The 26841-nt window shown below is 44.7% G+C and overlaps 1 protein-coding gene across 4 annotated transcripts; it reads left to right on the top strand.

Annotated features, from left to right (window-relative positions):
• The first annotated feature begins 3887 nt into the window (after window positions 1-3887).
• On the top strand, window positions 3888-26681 carry SHROOM1 (shroom family member 1). Of its 4 annotated transcripts, none has more exons than XM_074838623.1 (9): window positions 3888-4030; window positions 4126-4194; window positions 15209-18106; window positions 19273-19343; window positions 21735-22316; window positions 22708-22858; window positions 23431-23454; window positions 24094-24366; window positions 26075-26681. In XM_074838623.1, the coding sequence occupies exons 3-9, from the start codon at window positions 15314-15316 to the stop codon at window positions 26327-26329; spliced, it is 4149 nt and encodes a 1382-aa protein (XP_074694724.1). In that variant the 5' UTR covers window positions 3888-4030; window positions 4126-4194; window positions 15209-15313; the 3' UTR covers window positions 26330-26681. The 4 variants fall into 4 exon arrangements, with proteins under 4 accessions (XP_074694724.1, XP_074694725.1, XP_074694727.1 ...); XM_074838624.1 differs by having other exon boundaries at window positions 22711-22858; XM_074838626.1 differs by lacking the exon at window positions 26075-26681 and adding an exon at window positions 25030-25323.
• Window positions 26682-26841: the final 160 nt, after the last annotated feature.

Below are 26841 nucleotides of genomic sequence, written 5' to 3' on the forward strand. Positions count from 1 at the left end.
GATGTGCAGGGAGCAGCGCTGTGGGTCGAGGGGGGCTCCCCTCAGCCCTGCCCACGGCTCTTCTCCTGCGTGAGACGGCCAAGGTGGCACCACATAGCTCTGGTTTTTACTTCATCCTGCTGCCCTGAGGGGCTCACCTTAGAAACCAGTGACCCATTTGGTGTGTTTGGGGCTGTACGGAAGAAGGCTGTCACAGCCATGAGAAATTATTTTAATGTTATGTTTCTCTGATATCCCTACAGTCTGTAACTGTTTCTGTGATGTTGGCACTGTACAGCTCGTACTAAAAGGTGCCGGTGAAGGGTGAGCAGGTGTCTCCCTTGGTGGTGTTGGTCGCCGATGTTTTCTGCATTTTACCTAGAGCATCTAGAAGATCTGTAAAGCAGCATTAAGAGGCAAGTTTTGGCCGGTAATCCTAATTACTGCTTTTCTATTTTCAAGTAATTTTGTGCAGTGACTGTAGTAGTGTTCAGAAATGAAGAGCATACTGATGGCAGCTAGTGGCGTCTTTACCATGAATTATTATGAGGTTTTATGCATCTCTGAAAGCATTAGCTGTAAAAAAACAAGGATTCCCTGAAAGTCTTAGGTCTCAAAACTAACAAATGAACCATGAATATCAATATTTCTGGTTGTGAAGCAGAGTTTGAAACCATAATGTAAACACACTCTAAACATTTAGGAACCCAAGGGCAGATAAAATGAACCTCAGCTCTGTTGTTTTTACAAAATCCTTTGATTGTTTTTTCCTCTTGGCCCTGTTTATTATTGTTACTGTGTAAGTTTATAGATAACAACCCGAAGCCTGCTTTTTCATGACTTGTAGATGTCCCGAGAATATCTTAGTTATTTCCTGGTGGTGATGAATGAATGGCTGGTGTGCTTGTGGCTGACACGAGAGTAAGGTTTCTGCCTTGTTTCTATCGTATTCTCTGATTCTAACGTATTATGGTGTTTTTAATTGCCAAGAGCAGCTGTAAATTCTCTCTTTTGGGGTCTCTCCATCACATCTCATTCAATTGTGATTAGTCATTAAGTGTATTACTGCATTTATGGCAGGGCAGGAGCGTGTTCTCCTTGCTCTCCCTCCTGAGCAGCTGTGCTCTTCCATCACTGAATCTGCAGATACAGCAACGGGCAGTTATTCACCCCAAATCTACAGCGCTTCCTGCAAAGGCAGTGGGGAAGTTTAATTGCTAATACTTGTAAAACATGGATTTACTGTGACAGTTGGGGCCCTAAAGGTGCTGCAGCCCTGCTCCCCGTTGGCTCTGCCCAGAGTTTCGCAGGCTTGCGGTTCCAGCCGGCGAGTGTGGCAGCACCGTCCGCCCTGATGGTAACGAGCTGAATCCGGCCTCGGAACAATTTGCCATTGTGAGATACAAATCGTTAGAGCTGCGGACCATATATAATATTTAATGACTTCTTTACAAGGCAGCCGGTTTATAATTTAGAAGGAGCATTTGGAGGCATGTGATTTATACTTTGAAGTAACTTTATAATTGGTGAATGCTATTACTGTGTGCACAGTGCTGTGTATTACTGCATGTTGCTAGTGGAACTTCTGCTGGTTTAGAGCTCCAGGTTACATGGTACTGTGCAGACAGGGCTGTTTTCCTGAGGCTTTGCACTGTTTTGCAAAGTTGCAAGTGATTTGCTCTGAGTTGCTGACGCTCTCCACCCTGCAGAAGCTTTCAGCACCCTCAGGTTGGGAGGGAAGTTGGATTTGTTTCTGAGAGTCTCACAGTTTTTTAATGGATTTTTTCTGACAACAGTATGGCAAAAAGAGTGTTTTTTATCCCCAATTTAGATATGAGACACTTCATTTGAAGGTCCTTGAACTTCGATGTCTGTGCAGTTCTTGTCCAGAGTGATCAGGAGACAGCAGTCAGGTGCTGTGCTGTGTCTGGAAAAGTCTGGACACTATCTCAGTTTTGATATATTCAAATGTTTTTAAAAAAACTCTCCTCCTAATATAAGGGCCAAACTTTACAAAGATCTGTGGCAAATCCATGAGCTAAACCAAAGTCTCCAAAGTTAAGAGCCTTGCTGCTGAGTTCAGCTATCCCCGCTGTGCCCAGGAGAGGCAGGACTTAGCGCGTTCACCCTCTGAGGCGTCGGGTGGAAGAACCATGACTTTGTCTTTTTCTGTATGTTCCCATGTGGTATGTTTGAACCTTTATAATTCATGTAGGACTAAGGTGAGATTTGGCTGCAGTGCTTTGGCAAATCAGTCATCTCTGACACACCTGCACAAAACTTACACAAAAGAAATGCCCAAAAACCTCCTGTGCAGGGAAGGCACGACCAGCGTCGCCAGCTCTGGCCCTGAACAAGAGCTTTGCTTGTGATATGGCAGGAGGAGTTGCTCAGCTTTGTCTTTTTCCTTCCAAGCTGGCATCACGCAATGCAAGATTTTTTTCTTCTCATTCCTCAGACTATTGGAAATGGTGCCCTCACCTCCTGTTGCAGAACACTTGACTCGATCAGATACCAAGGCACTGCTTTGTGAAAACAGTATTTAATGCAATGACTAAACACTGTTTAGTTACTGAGTAACTTCCTGGGAGCCCTTCTCCATACTCTGGGAGTTACTGATCACATTATGTACTGGTGGAAGAAAAAGTCAGGCTTAAGGATGGCCTGTTTGTGTACAGGATTTTGGAGAGGAGCCTGCATGGTTGCTCGCAGGAAAAACCTCAAACATGGGGCTTCTATATTCTTCTCACGCACAGGAAATGTGGCGTTGAGATTTTTCCTAAGAAAATGATCCCCATCCTCTCCTGCTTCTGCTGTTCCATAAACCAGGGCTGAATTCTGAACTCTCTGTGGTGGCTTTGGCACCACCCGGATGGAGAGTGTGATGAATCCAGGCAAAAACCAAAGGCTGGATCTGTGTCCAACTGGAGAACAGTCTGCTCCTTGCCACCACGTAAAAACTGAACGTAGCCACAAGCGAGCAGCTTATTTTTGTAGGAAATGTGGAAGGAATCCTCAGTTTTCCCTTGAGAGCCAATACAGAAGAACAAATTGGAGAGCTGTTGCCAGCATGGTATTATTCAGTTGACAGCTTAGTTTGAGGGGGAAAAAAAATAGTGGCATAAAATCGGCTTATTTTTTAAGACCAGCTGGAAACTAGCGGGAATTCACCTCACCAGATAAAGATGTTGTAAAATGGTAGTATCGGGCTCCATCGCATATATTTGGATGTAGGAAGGAATTTATTGCAGAGGCTTGAGTTGATTCAGAGTCACACAAAATAGGTGAAAGTCTCAGTCTGTGTGCCTTCTGGGCTGTTTTACGAACAAAACACTTTAGGAAAAAAAAATTTAAAACCCCAGCAAAAAACCTGCAGCATATAAAAACATAGCTTCAGTTTTTCCTTGAACTGTATAAGCTTTAATTGTAGAACCCTTTTTCTCTCCCCTTCTGCAAGCAGTACACAAATTTTTAAGAAAATCCAATCCAACTACTTTGTTGGATTCAATCTAGCTACTTTCAGTTGGATTTAATTAGATTTTTTTGTCTAGTAGTGCTTCTGAGCTGCCCCAAGCAAGGGCTCTTGGCCAGTGCGGTGCTGTCCCAGCCTGGGGACCCCAAAGGACGAGGTGTGGGGGGTGAAGGATGCTCTTCTGGTGAGGCTGTCCTGGCGGGATGCGTGGGAGGGGAGGGTGCTGGGGCTGGGGGAGCGAGGGCCTTGCCCGCTCTCTCCGCTGGGGCCTTGGCAGCATCTTCAGGGAATTTTTCAGTTGTGCCCACGCAGGATTCGAGGCCGCTGCCCAACAGCTTGGGCAGAAAAAGCACCGTTGTTAATAATTGACTGGTGAGATAATGAAATAGCCGAGCCCGCTGTTTGCTCTCCTTCCCTTTCCACTGCCACTGTAATGCTGTGCACGACGGAATCTTGTAAACCAAAGGGCAGTTTCCACTGGCGAGGCAGAGGGGTTGTGTGTGAAAGTCACTTGTGCATCTTTAAAGCCCGTGCTGTGTGTGGAGCTCCTGCTGCCTCTGACATCGCGTGGCAGGCCAGGTGAGAGCGGGGGAAATCGCCTCTGACGTGGTACGAGTTGTGTTGAGAACACTTCAGATTCTGATGTTTACGATTGCTTTTCCACTGTCTTTCAGATCCTTTGCAGACGTAGCTGGAATGTGGATCTGAAGTACTGGCTTTTGTTTTCTAAAGAGAAAATTGGAGGTAGAAAATCTGAGCCAGCTACGCTTACTGTGAATGTGTGTTCAGATCTTATGGGTCACTAAGCCAAACATCAGTTCAGTGTGTGTGTATGTGTTTTAGATGGCTGTATCTGTTGTCTCACTGTAATTCAGCAGTTGCTGTGATGCCTACCTGTATACTTGCTCTATGCAAGTAAAGAATGAAAATAACATTCTGGTTACTCGGTGTTGCTTGTGTCTTGTTTGCTGTAAATCTGGTAGGAACTGTGATTCTGTGCTGATCTGTGGTCTAAGTAACTGCTCCTTAATCTCTAGGTAAATGCGTGTGTCTGGGGAGGGAGGGAGGGAGGTTCAGTGAAGTCCTGAGCGCAGGTTTGATGCAGTTTGTACGATGTTCCATGGTTTGAGTGGTTCCCGATGCACCCGGCCGTGCCCATGGTGCTTGTGGGCAGCAGTTCCTCGGTGGTTTGAGAGGTCCCCACAAAACTGGAGGCGCAGAGACTGTGCTCAGCCCCCAGCTCTGCAGAGCTGCTGGTCGCGGGATTAGAGACCTCTTGCAAGTGCACACCCAGATGCAGGCATGAGCTAGTGGAGGTGGCAGGAGAGGAAAGTGTGATGATGGAAAATGAAGTGTCAAAGTGTTGTGTTTTCTATCGATCCCTTCTCCCCGCCAAGGACTAACTCGGCTCTCAGGTTTCTTCCAGAGCATCTGCTGCCAAAGTCCATCAGCTCCCCTCCAGAGGCACCCTTCTGTAACAGTCAGCAGGAAACAGATGAAGGAGCAGGATATATCTTGGAAAATATTAAAAGCACATTTTGAAATGTTTAACCCAGGGTTGCAGGCAGCCACAGGCACATGTGATTACACAAGGCTGCCCAGACTTCAGGGCTTATCCTCTGTGTCTCTGCGTGTGAAAAATTACCTTTTTCATAGGGAAATGCGTGAATGTAACCAAATAACTGAACAAGGGCAGAACTGAATTCATACCAACAAATTTATCTTTAAACTGCTGAAATTATTGGTGTGTAAGGGACCAATCTGACACCTGTGGTGGACATGGACAGCCTGGTGTGTCAGCTCTGCTGTGCCGGTCGGTCTGACACAGACACAGGAGCTCTGCCCTGTCCTTGGGTGTGCAGATTATGCATTTGTTTGCAGAATTAAGAAAATCCAGGTCCACGTTAAATAGAGGAGGTAAGAAGTCTGGCAGTTAGACATTTTTACCCAGAAAATAGTTAACCCTGGTACAAATACACCTGATGATCCTCTGCCATAGGCAGTGTTTAAGTGGCGAGGCTGATGCTGAAACACATTTGGGAACTTGAAAGGGAATTTTCTGCAGAACAGATTAAATGTAGAAAGCAATATCTGAAAAACCTCCCACCTTTCTATTTGGTCAGGGACTAAGTGGCGTGAAGTGTTACAGACGGGGCATCACTCAGCCTCTCAGCCATCCTCTGAACGGAACTTCCCCTTCTCTCTGAACTACTCACCTGTTGCCAGAGGTGGAATAACTGCCCTGGCGTTAGCTGCTTTGTTCAGGTCTCTCTCATTATTGCTCTAGGCACTGCCTTTTCCCAGAATGAAATAAATTGATGCTTTTCCCAGTCTTTTTCCCCTGACATCTGTCAGTTTTGCAGCATGTCTGAATGCTGTTTGCAGACCAGGTGTTTAATTTCTGCCCGTGATTCTGAGCAACTTGCACCCCACCATTAAACCTCTACTGATGTAACTGATGGATATTTCCAGATTATTTTTAACTACTGATACAGTTTCTCATTGTTTGTTATGGAAACCAGTGATAATAATGTTTAGTGAGATTAAGTATAAATGCTTATGAATTCTGCCCAAATGAAAGATGTGGGAAAATACTGGAATGCAATGCTTGCCAAAGGAATGGGCCAGTCTAATATATTAATGTCTTATATAGTCGGTGTTTTTCTCTTATTCCAATGGAATGTTCTGTAGAACTGGATATTACATTACTGTCTCCCTCAGCCCAAGGGCAGGCACAATTATGTTTAACATCTGGATGAATTAGACTGAAGACAGACATCCTCTGGAAAGGAATAGTTTGTTTCTTATGTCAAAATAAGAAAGTTAGAGCTAATGGCTTTTTTAGTACCAAATTAGTGTTAATTCATAATCCTTAATTTGTATATAAGAAAATGACAGCGCTAATATTGTTTGTTAATTACATTTTAGACTGGCAGTGTGCTATGAAAGAATGGAAAAGTTACATGCTTTATTGAGGGTAGTACATTATTAAAAAAAATTAATTTGTAGTTAGAAGTGCTTAGGAGGCCAGAGTGCTGGGTTCTGTTCCCACTGTAGGACTCCCAAACGATTTCATGGTAAGGCAAATAGTGGTGTGGCAGTGACAGTATCTGATTAACATTTGTAAGGTAAACTCTGAGGTATAAGGAGATGGTTTTGTTAGATGAAGCTCCGTTGCCACATCTCTGCTTGCTTTCTCTGTCTGTTTTTCTCCTGTGCGCTGTCTCCTCCTCACCTGTGTTCAGTGTTAAGTTTTCTAATTAGCACAACCTGATTACCGTGCTCTTCTGTTCTTTGAGAGGCACTGGGCGAGCTGGCTTGGCCGAGCCATCCCGCTGCTCTGGGAAGATCTGGTAGGATTCTCTGTCTGAGGTGTTACACGTGGGTAATCCTTGGGTGGGAATGACTTTGGGAATACAGCAAAGGGAGCGTGAGCGTTTCTGTATCATTCATGAAGTTCATAGCACACACTCCAAAGCTCGCCAGGTTCAGCATAAAGCTTCTAATTAACCTTAAGAAGCAGAGAATGAATTGTTTAATCCATCTTTATTACTTCTAAAGGCCATAATCTAAATATATGCACACATATATACATAAATAATGTACATAATCCCACTTGATTAGGTGGGAACTGGAGACTGCCCCTTGCCCAGCCCAGTGCCTCGGATCGATCGGGTCTGAAGCTGGAGCTGCAGCAGCAATGTTTGTTCTCGTGGCAGCTTTGTCTGTGGAAAACATAATTACAGCACAGAGAAACTGGAGTCTACTGTCTCTTTCTGTCTGGGCCTCTTGGACTGTAATGACAGAGCCATTCATTACACTTCTGAGAATAGTTTTATATTATAGCACAAGAAAGCATATATAGCTGCCAGAAGCCCACTATTCTTCAAAAGATAAGATGACTTTATGGCATTTCCCCAGCCAGCCGACTCTCACCCATAAGTCTGAGTGAGAGTTAGCTCTCCCAGAGCAATGATAAAAGCCCAGTAAAGGCAAATTCTGATCTGTATAATGCTGTGGATACATTTGGTTTGGGATGTGTGGCAGTTGCTGGAGCTGCCTGTTGTAAGCACTTGGATTTTTCTAATTACAATCTGTTAATAATGGACATATTTTTAAAACTGTCTTGCACAGAGGACTAACCAACTTCTAGTTATACTGGAATCAAACCACATGTCCATGGAAGATGTTGAGCTGGATTTCACCTATTTAGAGACCAGTTTCTTTTCTTGTGGGCTTGACTTTGATGCCTAAGCTGTGGGAAGCTCAGTGCAGTCAGTAGTAGGTGAGGGGGACTATGAGAATTTTATTTTTCTCTGATGTTTCTTGGACAGCCTTGCTGGCAAGCAGTCAGCAAGGTAGAAATGAGAAAACATCTTCTGAGACTGCTCTGACCACTGGTCTAGGAGCACATGCTCATGTTGCAGCTTACCCTGTTCCTGGAAATCAAATCCCTTGCTGTCTGTTAGAATATGACTGCTTACCCATCAGGGAGAAAGCTCCTCTGAGCCTGTCCTGATCGGTTTGAGATTTCTTGCCTCTCTCTTTGTACTGAGTCAAGCAGGGGAGGGAAAAGGAGTTTTTTGCCCTTGAAGAGCAGCCTGCTTGCTTCCCAAACCTGTTGCGTGGCAGGGGGGAGGAGGCGGCTAGTGAAGGCTTTTTACTTAGTTTGAATTTTCTTCTGTGTTCTCTAGGCTACTGGATAATATACTGATTCTAAAGGAACGCGTCTGAAAATGGACAGTATCATTAATTTTTTTTTTCTGAATTCTCGGATTCTTTAGAGTCTGTAATTTCTTAATGATCTTGAATATTTTTGAGTCTATTCTTGTAGCCTGTAAAAGCAGTATGGCTGGTAAATTTATGGCATTAGATGAACTTGGTTAGTTTAAAAGAAAAAGGAAAGAAGGAAAATTGCAATGAAGTAAGAATGGATGAAATGGAAACGATTGGAAAGAAATGCATACATCTGGGATGAAGCTGTGATTTCTGGCAAAAGCATTTTTTTGTGAAGTGCTTCAGAGGTAGAAACAAAAATAAGTGTTTGGTGTTTAGTAGATTAGGGAGTGAAGGTGATGGAAGCTGAGAGAAATTTTTGAGGCTGAATAAGGAAAGTCAGGGAATTCAAGGACAATGGAGAAGTATGTGGCGGGTGACTGCTCTAATTAAAAGGTCAGACTCTGCTGGGTGCTCAGAAAAGGCCTCTTACAGGGCTGTGAAGAATTGCTAAACCTGATCTTCCTCATTAAAGCCTTGGCTAGAGATTGGACCATGGTTCTCGGGTCCAAAAGCATTATATTTGGGCCACAGCTTTTCACCAGCCAAATATATACGTTACTGACATGCCAAGTGCTCAGTCCAGCGGTGAGATGTCATCACTGCGTGCGAAATGGCTCCAGGGAAGGTGCAGGATGGACCCATCCTGGCTGAAGAAAAGCTCCCACACTAGTCAGCAGGGATGTCCTCCTTCTCGAGAGAGCTAGGCAGAGCTGGGTAAGGAAGTTTAGGAAGACTTATCTCCCCCACCCCCCAAAAAACGGGATGCTGAGATGCATTATTATTTTAATCCTCTAAATTACTCAAGACACTTCCATAGCTCCAGAAAGCCTGAAGTCTGTATCTGTGGCTTTGACTGGAAATGTTTACGTTCCCCAAACTGTGGTGAAATTTATTTCTGTGCACATGAGGCATAAACCTCACCTAAAGCCCATTCAGACTCTGTTTTGAGACTGTCTGACACTTTGACTTTCCCCAGCTCCCAGTAGCAGGGTGAGTTTCCCACTGGGCCTGTGTAAGATGAACTGGAAAGTTTGTTCTTGGGTTTTGATGTATGATATCCTTGGCTGTTAGCTACCTGCATGATAATTCTGGAGATTGCATGAAATGAGAAATTTGGTTTAGAGTCTTCAGAACTCTCTGCAAGAAAAATACAGATTAACAGAACATGTTTTTTTCCAGCCATCTAAAGGGGGTGTCCTCTGATATGTTCTCTTATGTTGCCTTCCTGTTTGAAACCTAAAGCTGAAAGTTCTAGGGGATAAATTGTTGATTATAGATTAGAAAAAATAATAATAAAGTGAATGTATCTATTAAAAAAAAAGCCAACAACAACAGCTAAGAGAGAAACAGTGACTTCCAGAGATGCTGGGCACAAAGATGACCAGACAGCCACACTTCCCTGGGTGTAGTATCCTTCCATTTCTCTCACCCTCTCAACAGTCATGTGAAAGTGATGGAATCTGAAGACTTCAGACATTTGTCTGGAATTTCTGAATATTTCACAGTCTGGTCAAAGAAGCAGCTCTTATTTCCAGACATCTCACATCTCAGCAAGAGATACAGCAACGGAGAATGCATGGGTCGTCTGTGCCATGAGTGTGTGTCGATTCCTCCCCAGGAAGTCCCAGATGGAGACCTGGGAACCTGTGCTAGATCAGCCCCGATGACCTACCGAAGGTGTCTGTGGTACCAGAGACTCTCGACTCGCCTTCCCCAGGATTTTAGACTCTCCAGACTTCCCTGGGACAGCCAGTGAGATCCCTGGCTAAAGCAAGAGTCTCACAGGGGATAATTTGGTAGCAATTAGATCTCATGGTCTGTGAACAGATGGGTCAGGTGCTGCAGACTGTGCAGCTGGTTGGAATCTGAAGAATTTCAGCTAATATTTACATCAGGTGTTTACCCTTTGATAAGAAACAGGTCATTCACAAACATGTACATGACATAATACTGGTAGGTTGGTCACGGTGTTTGCTTTGCATTTCACACACTTACCGTTCTCGTTGCCTGGAGAACAGTTGCATGTTGTAGTTTGATATGGATTAATAGCTGTGTTTTTCCTCTTTATTTCCATTTTTTTTAAAAAGGGCAGTTTTACAGGAACAGATCTATGAAGTTTTGGACATGCCAGCATGGTAGCAGGTTGTTGCCTTCGTCTTTGGAGTGTTTTGGAGAAGAAATCCTGTTTGGTGTTCCAAAGTTAGAGTTCCTCACCCATAAACACCAATAGCTCTGTCTCAAAAGGTTTGAACTCTGCTTGAGTTTATTAAGGAAAATGCTCATTCTTGCTTCTCTGATGGAAAGATTGTGTTGGTAAACTTTAAGGGAACCACACAAGCATGCAAACGTACTGCGGGGCTGTGTTCAGGGCTGGGGCTGTTTTTCCCTGGTTGCTGAGGATAAATCAGACTTGATAAAGAAAATACCCGTGTTTCAGATGGGTGACGCTTTGGACAAGCAATGTCTGTAACTGCAGTTGAGTTATGGATTAATCGGCAGCACCTAATACAATCTAAATGAGGTCAAATAAGAACAAACTGTAAGTAGAAGAAAGCTTGCCCTTAAAAGACGGGTAACTTGTTAACTGACTGCAGTCTGGAGTTGCTGATTTTTCTCTGTACAGAGTTAATTTCCCAGAGACATGAGGCTTTGACCTACTAAGTTGGTTGCAAAGAATTTAAGATTGTGCAATACAAACCACCTTTCCCTAGAATTGAGAGGTTGAGGTGGTGACTGGTATTTTAACAGCAGTCTGTGAGGGGCCAGAGACTTCAGCAGGACTTGAACCTGCACTGAATGCCCGGGGACTGTATTTGATGATGTTTGGGTGAGGAAGTTTTAATGCAAGCACTGGTACCTGAGCTGAGAAACGTACAGCATGGGCTGTAACACTGAATTCCCTGGCACTGCCTTGCCACTACTATTTTTTTTCTATTATTACTATGGTGGAAACTTGGAGCAAATCTTGTTTTGAGACATAAGACATCATTATCCTAGCCCAGAGGCAGCCCGGCCTTGTGTACGCAGCGTCCTGTGTCATCTGGGTTTTGTTCTTCCTCAGTTGTCAGCCTGCTGGGAAGCACTAGACAAGTCCCGTTCCCTACGGAGACCCTGTTTCTCTTCCGTGCTTTTGTTCCTCTCCTTTCTCTAGTCTGTCAGATGTAAAAAGCAAAGAGTGTGTGCTTTATATTTGCAAACTGCTCTGCATAGAGGGCTGTGCTCTCTGTATTGTATTTACTGGAGTAATTAAATCAGTGGATGGAAGTCAAGTTAGCCTTTTTTTTTAGAAAAAAGTGTTCTTGGTTCTGATACGCTTTTAATTTAACATTTTTCTTTTTGCTTTCAGAGGTTTACGATGGAAATAGTGCAAGCCTGTCAGGAATGTGCACATTGTATTACAGCATTGCCAGAACATTTCTAAGACCCAGAGACAGTGTAGTCCATGAGGGTGCTCTGCCACCTACCAGCTGAGGAGAACAGTAATGTCATTGTTAATGTCAGTTGAGTTTTAAGTACATTAATGTTTTTCTCTTACATGTGAAAGAGAAGGCAGTTTTCACATAGTTCTTTAAATGCATTGCAATCAACAATTCTGCTTCTAGGGTTTAGGAAACCTCTTCTCCAAAAGAAATATGACAGGTTTTCCCTAAGATGTGTTTCAGTATCATATTATTTAAATTTTAACAGAAACTTTTGGAGAACAGTATATTCCTTCAGTTCTTACCATTTTTCAGTCGGTTCAAGGATGTGAAATTGCAAACTTGGTCTTAAGCAAAACAGATATGCAAAGTGTGAGCTGTGGCAGGAAGGGACTGGAGGGCACCCAAGGCAGGGGAAAAAGTCCTGTCGCCCATCTGGCACTTGTCCGTGGGGCAGGAAGGGCTGCGGGTAACGTCAGGCGATGGGGGAGATGGAGGAGGGACCTGTGAGCTGCGATGTCGTCCTGCACCTGCCGCAGACAGGGACTCGGTGCTTGCTGCTGCTGTTTCCAAGTCAGGTGTTCTTACCTTGGTCTTCTAAGATACTGAAATTATATCTCCTGTTATTTCTGGTACCATAGCGAAGCGAAAATTCTTCACTATGTTGCCAATATCACTGTAAATCACAAACAGGTAGCGTGAGTGAGAGGAAACAGCCTCACGTTGTGCCAGGGGAGGTTTAGGTTGAATATTAGGAAAAATTTCTTCCCCAAAAGGGTTGTCAAGCCCTGGAACAGGCTGTCCAGGGTCATGGTGGAGTCACCATCCCTGGGGGGATTTAAAAGCTGTGTAGGTGTGGTGCTTAGGGACGTGGGTTAGTGGTGGCCTTGGCAGCGCTGGGTTAATGGTTGGATTCCGTGATCTTAAAGGTGTTTTCCAACCTAAACGATTCTGTGAAATAATGGAGGAAAGGAGGTCTTGGGAAACACTGGTATGGGAAACCAAGAGCATACTTTCATTGATATACATAAACCAAAGCACAACTGTTATTTAAATTCTACACATAGCTGTGAAAAGTTAGAGCCAAATTCTCGTTGTAAATCAGGGTGGCTCGATTAACTTCAGTGGAACAGTGCCAGCACACCCCAGACAGAGACTTGGCTCTGTCTATTAATAGCAGCAGTCGGGTAATAGAGCTGCTTGGAGAGGTTCCACTGGAACAAAATTTTGATTATAAAAACGGAGATAAGAAGGACAGAGGAATCTGCCTTCTGCTTCTCTTGTGGAATGTGGCTCCCACGGGGTTTGATCCCGTGCACCTCCCAGCACTTCCAGAGACCTCCGAGCTTGCACAGCTCAGCGAGCCCCAGCAGTCGCTGCGGTGGCCCCGGGTTTCAGGCGCTCTGTTCGCTTAGATAATGTAACAGCAGTGTGATAGCAACTGTGCTGCAGTCGGATTCTGCGTTTAGTGTCAGTGCAATCATCCTCTCCACTGCTTTTCTTTCTCTGTAGCTTCAGAAAATACACAGTTTTCCTTTCACTAGATATCTAAGGTTTTTATTTCTTTAAATTCTTCAATACACCATGTTGAAAGGACGGGGAATGTTGTCATCGGCCATTGATGCTCTGTGTTTCCTGTGTGACCCTTTTATTCAGGGACAGACAATTAAATTTCACAGCTGCATTTCAGATCCTCTCTAAAGAGAGGGAACTTCTCCAGGTGTCTGAGTTGGTTTCTTACTGAAGTTTCAAAAAAAGCCCAGCAGAAATTCCTACTGTGCAGTGTTACACTGTTTTCATTTCCCAGAAACCAGTTAATTTATTTACTGTGCCCCACCAGTCCAAGTTCCCTTTATAGATTAACTTGTGTGTTTTGGCTCCTCTCCACCTCTTGCTTTGGCTCCAAATGAATGATACCAGGACTGTCTTTGAAACAAGGCAGGAATGTGAAGTTTTTTGATTAAACAGCAGCATCACCCCTGAAACCTCTCTTTCTGCCAGCTTTGAGGCCCCACTGCAGAAGTACGGTATTGGGAATGGCAGATTAAGGTGAGTGCAACCTTCTTGAAGAAAACAGACGTGTAATATTCTGGTAGGATTTGGAAACAGTTTGCATCTCCTCAGAAGGTGTGTCACTGGGGGAGCTTGTCACCAAAGGTTTTCAAGACTGTTTATTTGCTTTCTTCTAATAACTAATCAGTCTTTAGAACTGGTTTAAATGAGAATTACTAAACAAGGTCACTGACAAGCACCTCTCTGGCTTGCCAGGTTCAGCCTTTTATCAGGGGCTCGTGCTGCCTGTGAGCGTGTCAGGGGGGTTGAAGCTGACAGAGGCAGTTGAGGGGGTCACACTGTTAGCGTGACCATCTCCTGTGTGGCTTCTGTTGGCCTCCGAAGCGGGCTGCTTGCAGAGATCTCCTTTGTTCAACTGAACCTGCATGCATCATGTATAACAATCGGGGAGTCAGTGTGCTGCTGATAAACACAGGCTTTTTTCTAGACTCCGCAAAAACTGTGTGTTTGTTGGATGCGAACTCTAAGCTGGTGCTTTTTCTAGTACATGTGGTATGTTTGCAGGGGAGCTCTTAGCATCAGCCATAAAAATATTTGTCTGTGTTTTAAAATCTATGATTTACTGGCAGCAGAATCTCTCATCGAGATACTCTGTCGATCTCTCATCAAGCCACTTTCTGTGAGCCCCTGGGAAAGGTTCTCCAAGATGTGTATTTTTGAGGACAGATGGAAATGGCATGGAAACTCACTTAAATGACAAACCATTTTCATCACGTTCATGAAATAAAGTACGATGGTTCTGGTTTCTCTGAGAAACAATGAAAGCCTTTAAGGAGTGGGGAGAAGGCTGATAAAACATTATAATTATGATTTCTTCCTATTTAATAGTTCTTCTGCTTGTTTGGTAGTTATCCATGGACACTGGCGTGTCCAACTAATTGTCCTTGTGTTCATATTTCCATGTGAGATTGAAAGGAAACGGGGAGGCACGGGTGGGGCTGGGGGCACACTTTGTGTAATGTCATTGCAGCCGCGCAGTTGCCAACCCCTGTGCTGGTCGGATCCAGCCAAGTAAGAGCGAGGCACCGATCCACGGCTGGGAGCGTTCTTGGAAGCGCAGCTCTAAGTTGCTTGGAAGCTTCAACCAGCCAGGTGCACCCTGCATTGAAGCACCTCCAGGATTAGGCAGCATCAGAGCTGGGATTTTCAACCCCTCAGATTTATTTCTAGGCAGATTCAGAAACTAGTTTTGATTCTGACCTTTGATGTTTTGCAATCATAATGAGAGGGCATCTAATTGTATGTACAGGCTTTAAATTTAATGAAGGTTTAGAGAACTCTTGTTATTAAAGATAGTTGCTCTCTTTGTGATAGAGGAAATGATTGTTCTAAGATCCTGATAATTACTGAAGCCAAAAATTTACTTCTAGCTACTCTAAATACTATTTTTAGGTTCTCATCTTGAGCGTGTGTGTGATGCTCGCTGCATGATCTCAGGTGTGATCAGAGTCCTCCCACTGAGTCTTTTTGACATGTTTCTTTTTCGGATCCTCTAGATATTATTGGAATGTGACTACAGAGAAAAATGTGCTTTTCTAACAACTCGGTTGTGGACATTTAATCAGACTTTGATCTCTGGAAATGCTACAACATGGCTTCATCTGGGAATGAGATAGAAAGATGGACTCACAGGCAAGGTGGCAGAATTGGAGAGCTGGAAGAGCCCGTGAGCTCTCCGGAAAATGGTAATCGTCTTTCGCCAGTGAAGTTGATCAGCAGTGTAGACCATCTCTTGCACCTCCCTGGAAGAGCAGACTCTGCTTACAGCTCTTTCTCAGGGGGATCAAATGTTCCAGAGTATCCCACCCCATCGTGCTATGGCGAAAACTGCTGTCTGCCTCCAGAGCAGGTACCGTACATGGACTCAGAATACGTAAGAGGTATTTATAATGTCAGTGCAGCAAACTCTGACCCCAGGAGCCTGCATCCCTACAAGGCACCAGAGCTGAGCATCCCTAATAACTCTCATAGCACCAGCCTGGCTGAACGCTGTGGAAGCACTCCTACCCAAGGGACTTTAAATCAGGGACCGCCGCCTCCAGTGGCACCTCCGCCTTCTCCTCCCACGCGACTCGATAGCTATAAAGTCACTAGACACCTTGAAAACTCAAGAGGGAGACACAGCTCTGGAAGTCACAGCGAGTGTGGTGTGCAGCCGGCTCCTGGCGTGCAGGACCGCCAGCTGGCAGATGAGGATGCACCGTGGAATCAGCGTGGGGATGAAGTTACAGAGCAAGATAGAGTGGCTGCTAGGGGGAAGACTCTGGAAAACAAGGGCCGTTCTTCTGATTCTACAAATGAGGTATCAAAAATTCAGGGGTTAAAGACGGAGGAAAACGGAGGGTGGAGCCCATCCCAACAACCTGTGAAGAGAAGCAATCCACATATTTTCAGCAGACCTTCTTCATTCATTTTTCAAGAATATTTAAAGACTGACTGTGTGGCTAATGTCCCTAAAATACTTTCTGCTTATAATTCAGTTCATGCTTATAAAATTCCTGAAGAGATGAACTCCAAGTCCTACCCTCCAGCGCATGCCAGCCCTGACACTGTTAATGATACACAAGAAGACAAACAGTATCCCTGCAGCGTTCGTAAGCCAACTGTCAGGGGAGCAGAGCCACAAAGCGTGGGGCCAGAACCCAGCCAGCAAAAAGGATCCTTGCCCTGTGCTCAGTGCCCGCTCTGTGCCGAGTCACGTTCAGATGCGGATCAGGATGTGTTTGAGGAGAGTTGCGACTTAAAATACGTGGAGGATGCTCTTCTAATCAAAAATGCTTCCAGAAAGGTGAACAGTTGTACGGATGAAAATCGGTGCTATGACTCTGATGGAAAAATTGGGAATGATGTTAGGGCACCGCCCCTGAATCCGCAAGCCAAAGCGCAGAGATCGCCACTGTCCTGCAGCGCCGGTACTGTCGAAGCGGAGCCCCCTCGCCGTGAGGAGCCTGATCAGGGAAATAAGCAGTGCCGTGAGAATACGAGCCAAATGTCTTTTTTCAGACCAAAGGAAGATTCCACATCTCAGTTTTTACATGAAATCAAGAAAGGAAAACAGGCTAATAACAGCAGTCCTGACCTTAGCACACATCTAGCACAAGAGGAACCTCCTGTTCGTTATCAGAAATACCAACCTGAATTTCAAAAGCAGCTCTTAAGACAGCTTCAGGATGATCTTGGGGGTGAACAAATAACCAGGCAGACGACTCCCATGCTTTATTATCTTTCCGGGGGGAAAACCACCAACATCCTGCACCACAACAAGCTCACCCAATGTCAGGAGGACTCAAGGAACTCCCCAAAGGAATTTCCAGTGAGCAGCTACTCTGCCTCAGCACGGTGTGTAGAGATACAGCGGGAAAACAATCAGCTTGAAAGAACCACCCACCACTGCCAGTGCAGTGCTGATGATCTCCCGCTCGAGGCAGAAGATCTCATCCTTGGGAGTCCAGCTTCATCCATGGATGAGAGTTTCCAGAATGACTATAGAGAGAAGCTTAAAGTGGCTCAGAAAAAGGTTCTGAGAGAAACCTCCTTTAAAAGAAAAGACTTACAGATGAGTTTGCCCGTTAGACTGAGACAGAAACCCTCTAAAAGGCCGTCAATTGAACACCTTCGGTCTTTCTCATTATCCAGTGCAAGTGAGGATGCCCAACCTGTTCCTTGCTCCCCTTCTCATCTAGAATCCTTGGAAAGTTTCAGCAGAGATGAAGAAATTACAAGGCCACAAACAGGTCGAATAGGGGGAAGGAAAAGGGTAACAAAGGAGCAAAAGAAACTCTGTTATTCTGAACCTGAGAAACTCGATCAGCTAGCAGATAAGGAAGTATCATGGAGCCAAGTCAGGGATGAAATCACTGAGCAAGATGTGGTGGCAGCTAGGAGAAGGACTCTGGAAAACAGAGGGAGGGCACTTTCCAGTTCAAGTATCTCCAGGACGGAGCTGAAACAAATCCAGCAAACTGCACTTATCGAATACATGGAGCGAAAGATTAATCAAAGACCAGGTAGCTCACAACATCTCCCGCTGCATAAGCCGCCCCTGCAGAAGAGGCTGTCGCATCCCAAATGGCCTCCTGGCAAGATTTCCAATTCAAATGGGAGCAGGAAGATGCAAAACAATGAGGTTTTCTGCCAAGTTTTCTCTAAAGAAAAATCGCCAGATGTTTTTCCTCCGTTGGCTTTTGTTTCCCCTCTGAGCGTGAGCAGCAGGTGTGACCCCAGCTCTGCTGGTACGGCGGCCTCGAAGCACGACCCATCTGCCAGCAAAGCGGCCGGGAGCTGCACCCGCAAGTGTGTGTCAGCGGGAAGTCCCCTGCAGGCAGGTGATCCTGCATCTGGGAGAGCTCCAGAGAGATCAAAATCCACGACTCCTTCCACACAGGTGAGAGAGATTAAGATAGTAATGGTTGTTTGAGTCCAATTTACAACTGTCTACATGTTATAGAGAACTGTGGGGCTACTCACAGGAAAAACTGCTGAACATCATGAATGAGGAATTAAGACTTTATTTTTTGAGCACATAGTAGGGAGATGATAGAAGGGGGGAAAAAGCCACATTTGCTTAATCTGTAGGAAGCGCTGTGTAGCTGTGTGAAAGCAAAATGCATGCCTTGCTTTGCAGTGCGCAGGAGAAATAATTGGGGGGGATTCTGAGAGAAGTGCTACCAATCTTAACATGTTACGTATTTATGGTTAAGCATGACAAGTCATTATTCTCGAAAGTGTTTTGTAAGAAAGTATTGCAGACAAACGAGGTGTTCTTTAATGTGCAAAGTTGTAAGAGAATTGCGTAAGCATGGAAACTTCCTAGCGGCTGACTGAAATGCTGAGTTTGGGCAGAGTCACTTGTTACCATTTGGAAAGGGCACAGGTAAAGGCAGGAGGAAGAGGAAGGACCCTGCCCGCTTCCAGGGACACGTGGTGCGAGTGCCGAGGGCTGGGCGAGGCTGGGCACGCGGGGCCCCTTCCAGCGCTACAGAGGGGTGCGGGGGTCTGGCACTCAGAAATCACATTTGCAGAGAAAGTGACACTGTGGTTCAGCAGTCGCTGTTGTAACTGCAGCAACTTCATCAGAGCACTGCCCAGAAAAGGTTATTACAGAGAGATTTTTATAAATGACCAACCTTTTTGGCTCCTGAATTTGAAGGATGGTAGCTGTCAATATTGTTGTCAAGAATAAAGAAAATAAAAGGGTCAGAAAACAGATAAAGCTAATATACTACTAAAATTACCCAACTGAAGAGGCTGGCAACAATTCAGAAAGTAGGCAGCATTTGTGGAAGTTTGAGGGTTGATGAGAATGAACTATATATTTTATTGCTATCTTTTGGTTTTCTAGGGAAAAGAGATGGATGCTACCTAGGAAGAGCACAATAGCAATTTGAGTAATAAAAGGAAATAAACACACTCAGAAACAAAAACCTTGTGTACCCAGTCAGAGATCTGCGGTTGGCTTCTGTTTCTGGGGGTAACAAACACGGGAGTAAAATCAAACAGCTGCCTAGTCTGTGAATGCTGGTTGTCCCAGTGTGCTGTTCTCATTTCCAGGATGCTGACGGATGTTCTGGTGGTGCAGCGGCACCGTCGTGGCGTTGTGAGAGCTGTCTTGGCACCCCCAGGTAAGGCTCTGCCCCCCACGGTGGGTGAACTCCACGGGCAGCCGCAGTCATCTGCTTCTACCCTTGAGTCTCGGGATCCTTTGTTGTCCGTACGGGAATATTGATCTGCTCAGCTATTTGTTTCATTTTGGGACAGTTGTTAAAATCATTTCTACTGTGTGGAGCAAAAGGGGAAGATGCAGAGTGTAACTGAGGCCCTTTCCCTGCGGCAGCCGCGATTCCCGAGATCACAGCTCCCTCCTCTGAGCTCCAGCGAGAACGACATCAGATATGGCCAGTCTTGAAAAATATGTGCTCAGCGTGGTGTAATAGGGGCTTTTGGTGTGGTTTTTTTTAAAAGGAAATATTGTGCCACTTACACTTTCCGGTTAGCTACGTGTATGTTAACTCTCGGTATTTGTTTTGCTTGTTTGAGGAGCATCAGGGGAGAAAAAGATCTGAACTTTGTGTTAACAAGGCACTGACACTTGTGTAGTAATAGAATTTCCACTGTTTCAGTCATTCAGAAAGATCTCAAGGGTTTCTGGAGGCTTGATTATCTTAAGAAAAAAACATATTTCTAGTAAGGTTTTGAAGTTTTTCTTAAATTTCCTAGTCTAGCTAAGAGGCTTAGCAGGTCAGTATGAATGTAACTGGAAGTTCTGGATAGAACAGTAACATCAAAACCGTGTTTGGTCAGAGCTCTAGAATAGGTACTAAGTAATGAAAAGATGAGAAATCCAGAACTGGTTTTGTTAGTAATTAATTTAGATTATCATCTTTGGGAAATAGCTGCAAGTACAGGTTTCATTCAATTACAGCTGTATCTCATTTTTTTCCTCTCTTTTTCTCCACAAGAAAGTGCTGCGGAGCTGTGGTAGAAAATCCAGACTAGGCCGGGCATGTTTGCAGGATTAATTACTCAAATAAAAGTTCCAACCAGGACCAGCAGAAAGAGCAAGCTGTGATCGTTACCCACACCAACAGTGTCTGTGGGTTAGTGAAAAAAAGCTTGAGGACATTCTTATGCATATTTTGCATCCATTCAATTGCACAATATAATTTTGAGGTAGTTTCCACTGATATTATCCATTTTCCGTGACAACTGCTGCAGATGGTTGGTTGAGCCTACAAGCTGGCCCTACCCCCTGTCATGGCTGTGAGGCCTGAAAATGAGTAAGATTAAGGCCTGGCAATGTTTGCAGTGATTTCCTGAGGTGTCTCTGATCTCCTCTTCATCGTCTGTCACTCCATAAACACTTGTCAATCCCTGATCACAATATTGCATCATCATCATCACATTAATTTAGGTATCACAGTGCAGCATCACGTGGCAATGCTGTGGTGTTTGGCAGGGGGTATTTTTAGTACCTTTTCACTGGAAAGGCTTTTCCAACATTAAGGAGATCACTAAATCACCAGAACCAGGTGGTTCAAATCAAGGCCAAATGAGGGGTTTAGTTTTAATTGCAGTGAAAAGGTGCCTGTAATAGCTATCTCTAAGTGACGTTGTTAGTCATTATCTAGTACGAACTATGATTAAATTTTCCTTTGCCAAGCTGACTTCATCTTCTTTTTCCCCATGAAAAGCTAAAATGACTGTGTTAAAGCTGCAGAGTAGAGCTGGAAGAAGGAAAACTATGGGAGAACTAGTCAGACTTTCAGTGCGGAGCCGCAGCACAGCTCAGTTTGGCCCCATGAAAAGCTTTGGATGTCGCCAGCGCCTGCCTGAGCCGGGCAAATGGCTCAGCTGCAAACCAGCCAGGCTCTCCCCAGCCCCACAGCTGCGGCAGGAATCCTGCCTGGACAAGCAGCAGCTGGAGATAGCGTGGGGCTCGTGGGATCGAATGCAATGGTCCAGGGATTCGGAAGCTTTCCTGGCACAACAGTCTGCTGGTATTAAATCTGGAATCTATTCTGTGTGCGTCCCTTCACGGGGGTACTGCAGGCTCTGCTGTGAGGTGTTGTGTCTCTTCCTCGCTCTCTGCTGGTCCCGTCTCCTTCAGGAAAAGGAAATGCCTGGCTTTGGATCTCCACATGTATCTTGGGGAAGACACCCACCACCCACAGAGACAGGGTTTTAACTAGTACCTTCAGGGGAGGGAAGGACCAGTTCTCTCCCAGGTGTGTTGGTTTTGTATGTGACCCTAGAGAAGGAGCTAAAAGGTGAACAAAACCTGCCGTGAACTCTCTAGGCCTGTTCTGAGGGGGAACATTTTTGCTTTGCGCTTACAACTTTGAAGCTTATACGCCAGGTTAACATAGTTCAATGAAGCTGAATTTTAAAAACTTTAATAAAAAGAGGAAGCTGGAAAGATAATGACAGTTACCTGTAGCTTCTTAAACAGTCTGCAAAAATATCTATTTTAGAGGAAGTGTCTCAAATAAAAGGAAGTGTCATCTTTCTTACAGTTTCCGTGATCCTGAGAAGGGTGGATGCAAGAGTCACGAATATGAAGACAATGACGTAAATGGAGGTGCATGTTGTCAGGACACCAAGGAGCTGACTCCTGAAACCTCTATTCCTGTCCCAAGAAGCAGAAGCAAGGAGGATGCTCAGGTGGAGGAGGAATGTGGAACTAAATCTCTGAATGACAACGCTTTAACGAAGTGTCCGGAGCAGCAGCTTGCAGCTCCTCCTGAGGAGGTAACGTACTGCCACACAGCGTTAGCTCAGCCTCGCCACGGAGCCAAAAATACAGCCAAAGGTTTAGTTGCAAAGGAAACACCCATGCACAACAGCCAAGAGGATATTCTCCCCGAAAGAGAGAGAAATCCACCCAAAAGGAGACTCCCGTCTCCTGAAGACCAGCGATACGAAGCACTTGCTATGGAGATCGTTGCCAAAGACAATTCTCTGGTTGATATTCTCATGCCTCACCCTGTTAGAAAAACTGCTTTAGACCTGATGGAGGGGCTGTTTCCCATTAACATTTCCATGCTGGATAAATCACACAGGAAGAAGGGAGACATACAGCGTGCGCAGGAGAATGAGTAAGTTGACAAAACCAATTATCTAGTATTTTCAGCTATTTTAGTGTATGAATGGCATGTATATACTAGTAGTAAGGTGACTTGAACATATTGTTTTATTTTTGTTTCATTAGCAAAATATTTTAGTTTTCTGATTTACATATCAAGAAATACCTGAGGCTATGGGTATACAATGGAAGAAATGCAGTTCAATGATATCTTATTAAAAGGGGCTGTGACAAACCTAGACTGCAAATCTTTTGCTCTATATCTTTTAAAAAAATTAGAAAAATTACTGCTGTGAGAAGAGAGGGGGGTGATTCTGAAGTCAAGATGGATAAAACCACGAACACAGTGTTTGAGAACAAACCTGTAAGTGTTTGCTATGAGTCTTTCTCTTCTGTTTCAATAGCAGGAAAAATAGTAGAGATGGACCAGAAGAGTGTCCTGAACCTGAACACGATGCCAAGCAAAGGAGCGAAGATCCTACCTCTAAGGGAAACAGAGTCCTGAACAGGATCAGACACAGCACAAATGACCTTGACGACCTCACATCTAAGAAGGTATGTAGATGACCATCAGAGGAACTGCTGTTTCTTCACCACGACAAAGGAGTTGTTATTAATGTTACATATATTTTTATTCATGACTTTTATCGCAATAATGTTTCACAAATAACTTTGAATCCATTTTTGCCAGCAGGTGAAGTCCTGGCAAATTGGCGTATTGATCATAAACGGTGGTATTTAAATCCTGCCTGGTTTGATTCAGATCTCTCCTCCCACATTCTTCTCTTCAGCAGGTCACGGGGGATGGGTTGTACCTGGAACAAGCACGTAGGGTTGGTTACACATTCCCTTGCAAGGCCAGCTCCTGTGCAGCAGCTGACTCACAATTTAACACTCAAATCTGGTCACAAAATCTGTAAAATTCATTATAACTGGCAACCTAAATGAGAAATAATTTTTACTCAGAGAACTGGCAGCAGTTTCTGCACACTACAGTGCCCTATTAATTTCCATACGTGCGGGGGATAGAGGTAGCTTGGACATAGCTGGACTGGGATAGAATATGGCAGCTTTGAAGGGCAGAATGTGTAGCTTTGAAGATTTAGCTGGTTTTTTTCCCCCTGTAGACACCTGGCCGTGCTCCACCTCAGGTAATGACAACCTGCCTTCCTGAAACTCCTTCTGCTGTGCACATGGTGATGTTTTTCATTACCCGCTGTCTCACTGCTGCTCCTGTTCACGGTGGCATTGGCTGATTTCCAAAACAAGCCAGTAGGGTTTTTCTCCCACTCTGGTTTCGGTGCTTTTTTTCCATATCAACATTTCTGTATCAAACAGCCTCCTCTGCTTGTTTCACTACCCGGGCACTGGCTTGCTTGAATCACCCCTGGAACTGACTTTTTCTGGGCATTTTGTAAATGAAATCCCTGTCAGTTCTTGTAAACCTTGGTAATAGAGTTGTGACTTCATGCTCATGTCTTATAGCGTAACCGTGTATAATCACGTTGGAGTCTTTATTCACTTCTGACTGATTTTGAAGCTCTCTGAGCTAGGGATTATATCACCAGTTAAGGTGATTACTAGTAATTTGCTTTTCAGAGTTTGAGTATTAAGTACAGCCTAGAAAATCTTTCTCTTTTTTTTCTTTTTCTTTCCTAGAGTTTAAAATTATTTTTAAAAGTCCAAAATTTGGCAAAGACAATGTGAGGGAAAACCCACTCTCTAGAAATAATACAGATTCTCTTTGGCAATAACAGCTTTCTATAATTATTTTTTTTTCCCCTTTGCAGCTGGAACTCATCTCCAGCCTCCGGTCAAAGCTGCAGAGCCTGTGGGAGGAAAGGGAGCTGGTGCTCTCCGAGGCCAGGGAGTGTGCTGAGCGAGGCGAGGAGCTGGAGGCCACGGTGCGGGACGTCTGCAAGCCCAACGAGTTTGAGCGCTACATGATGTTCATCGGGGACCTGGAGAAGGTGGTGAGCCTGCTGCTCTGCTTGTCCAGCCGCCTGGCCCGAGTCCAGAACGCCATGAGGAGGATCGATGGCAATACTGATGCTGAGGAGAAGGTGAGCGACGAGCACGCGGGGTATTTAATTTGTTTTCCTCACATCTTTCCAGGTGGGGCTGTGCTCACCTCATTTGCTCTAAACGAAAGTTGTGAATTGAACACAAATCCCAGCGAACCGTTGCCCAGGCAGAGTTTGGTGTCACATGACGGGCTGCGTCGCTGCGGCTGGAGCAGAGTAAACCTCGAGTGCAGACCACGCGCTCGGCGCTGGAGAAGATGCAGCTGGATGCTGGGGTGGCGGCAGCAGCAAAGCCCCGAGACGGTCTGGGACCCCCAGGCTGCTCCCTGAGAAGTAGCTCCAAACCTGGGCTTCAGGGGGCTTTTTGTTGGGGGTTTTTTCCACTGGTAATTTCAGTGCGGTAATTACTGCCTTTGAAATTATATTTCACTTAATGGGCTTGTCTTAACCACAGTGAGCAGGAAGATGTGGTCATAACTTGAGATAAAATTCCCTGTAGTTTAACTCAACGAGCCAGTTTTGCTGGAAAATTAGGAATTGTATTGTGTCACCAGGAAATCTTTTCAAGTCTGAAAAGTCTCTTTTTTGCTAGAGGAGACAAGCCAAATTTATTGCAGGAATGATGCTTCCTGCCGTCCCTCCTGCTTTTAGACATGTCTTTGTCAATACAATACCTGCTGTTATCTCTCATCTGGAAATTAGAAAAGCACAGCATCGGAGAAGCTGGGATTTCCTGGAGCTGAGCTGCTGCTGACCTGTAGCTCTAGAGGTTTATTGCTGCTCACACACAGAAGGGCACCAACAGAGCCCTGCCCTGCACCGTGATACAGAGAATCAGGATCTACCCCCTCCAGAATGTCGATGCTGTTAACATGAATAATTTTGAGCAGTATTTCACACTGGCTTTGGCTCTGTGGTTGGCAGGGGGGCTGCTGTTTCTTAAGTGTTATGTTTATACTCTTCGTAGTAAATACATTAAAGTAATTTATTCAAGAATTTGAGTAACATGCTCAGTAAAGAGTTGGTGACATGCCAGCATTTTTACAGCCATCTCCCAGTCACTGCAAGTCCCCGATGTCAGCAAAACCAGCCGTCTTGATCCTTGACTCCATTTTCGGGGTGTCGATGGTGACCGTTGTGCTGTGGTGTATTTACGGACACTGTCCTGAAATTGGACATTTTCCAGCAGCGCTTTCCCTGTAAAAATCATTACAGCTGAGAGAGAATGAGCTAAAATGTGAAAGGTATTAAAACCCTGTAGAGCAGGCAAACCTTGATTCTTGTGGGTTTGTTAAAAAGAAACCCTTGATGAGCAGTTACTGTCTGCATCAAAGTTACTTTATTGCAAAGTTACTTTAATAGAAGTCACGCTACCTTTTGAATATGGCATTGGTGCTCTGGCCACATGCAACTCCAAAATACAAAGACATGTGCCTTAAAGAGCTTCTAATTGAATGAAGATGGATACAGGATACTTTAAAATTACCAGAATGTTAAGTATATTGATTTTTTTTTTTTTTCCTGAGGGCAGCATGGAAGAAGTGAGCCTTGATGGGGTTTACTGGGTGTCTTTACCTTACAAGCCACAAGAATGAGTAATTCAGTCGAGAAAAATCTCATGTGGAACACAAAGCCCACAAGAGGAAGTAATTAAACTAAATCGACTGTGGCTTCCAAATGAAGATCTAGTGTCTGCCAGGGATGATGAGTTTTCATAGTGTGCTGCTTTGTTTTCTCATTCTATTAGCAATCGCTGAACGAACGGCACAAGCTCTTGTCTAGACAGCGGGAAGACGCAAAAGACCTGAAAGAGAATCTAGATCGTAGGGAGAGAGTGGTCTCTGGTATCCTTGCCAAATACCTGACCGATCAGCAGCTCCAGGACTACCGACGCTTTGTTCAAGTCAAGACCTCCTTGCTGATCGAACAGAAGGACCTCGAAGAGCAGATTAAATTTTTCGAAGAACAATTAGAAAATCTTGAGAAAAGCATCCCCCTCTAGTCCCTGCCAACAGACTGTCCGTTTTTACACCTCGTAATTTGTGACGTTTCCCTGGAAATCCACAGGCGCTCGCTGCGCTGGGCTCGGTTTGGTGAGTCCTTGCAACCCTGGTAGTGCCACAGTATTGACAAGTGCTCAGATGCTCTGGGGATGCTCTAGGCACAGGCTGGACGTGGCCCCCTCACCTTGGACGGGCCAACTGACAGCAGCACACAGTTTGTAGCAGACTGCGTTTGGGAATGACTGATAGGATGTGTTATTCCTATTAACTTGGCGTGTATTTCCCCTCCTTGTTGTCTGTCCATCTGTTTCCAGATTGACATAATCTCAATAAAAGAACGATACAAATATTTTCCTCTTGTGGGTGGGTTGAGTGTTTGAAATGAAAAATGATGTGGGTGTTCAAGTTTGAATTGGAGATTGCGCAAAGCCCTAAGAAGTGTTATGGACCATTTCAGTGAAGCTCCTTGTTTCTACTGTTTATATGTACAATGCAGAAAAAATACACTGTA

The sequence above is a fragment of the Strix aluco genome, chromosome 13 (assembly GCF_031877795.1).
Source record: "Strix aluco isolate bStrAlu1 chromosome 13, bStrAlu1.hap1, whole genome shotgun sequence".
Taxonomy (NCBI): domain Eukaryota; kingdom Metazoa; phylum Chordata; class Aves; order Strigiformes; family Strigidae; genus Strix; species Strix aluco.

What these genes read in the sequence shown, in the direction of transcription:
- SHROOM1 (XM_074838623.1), top strand. Translation starts at nt 15,314, where the DNA reads ATGGCTTCATCTGGGAATGAGATAGAAAGATGGACTCACAGGCAAGGT. An exon ending in CCACGACTCCTTCCACACAG is followed by an intron (nt 18,107 to 19,272) that starts GTGAGAGAGATT and finishes TCTCATTTCCAG; the next exon opens with GATGCTGACGGATGTTCTGG. An exon ending in AGCTGTCTTGGCACCCCCAG is followed by an intron (nt 19,344 to 21,734) that starts GTAAGGCTCTGC and finishes TCTTTCTTACAG; the next exon opens with TTTCCGTGATCCTGAGAAGG.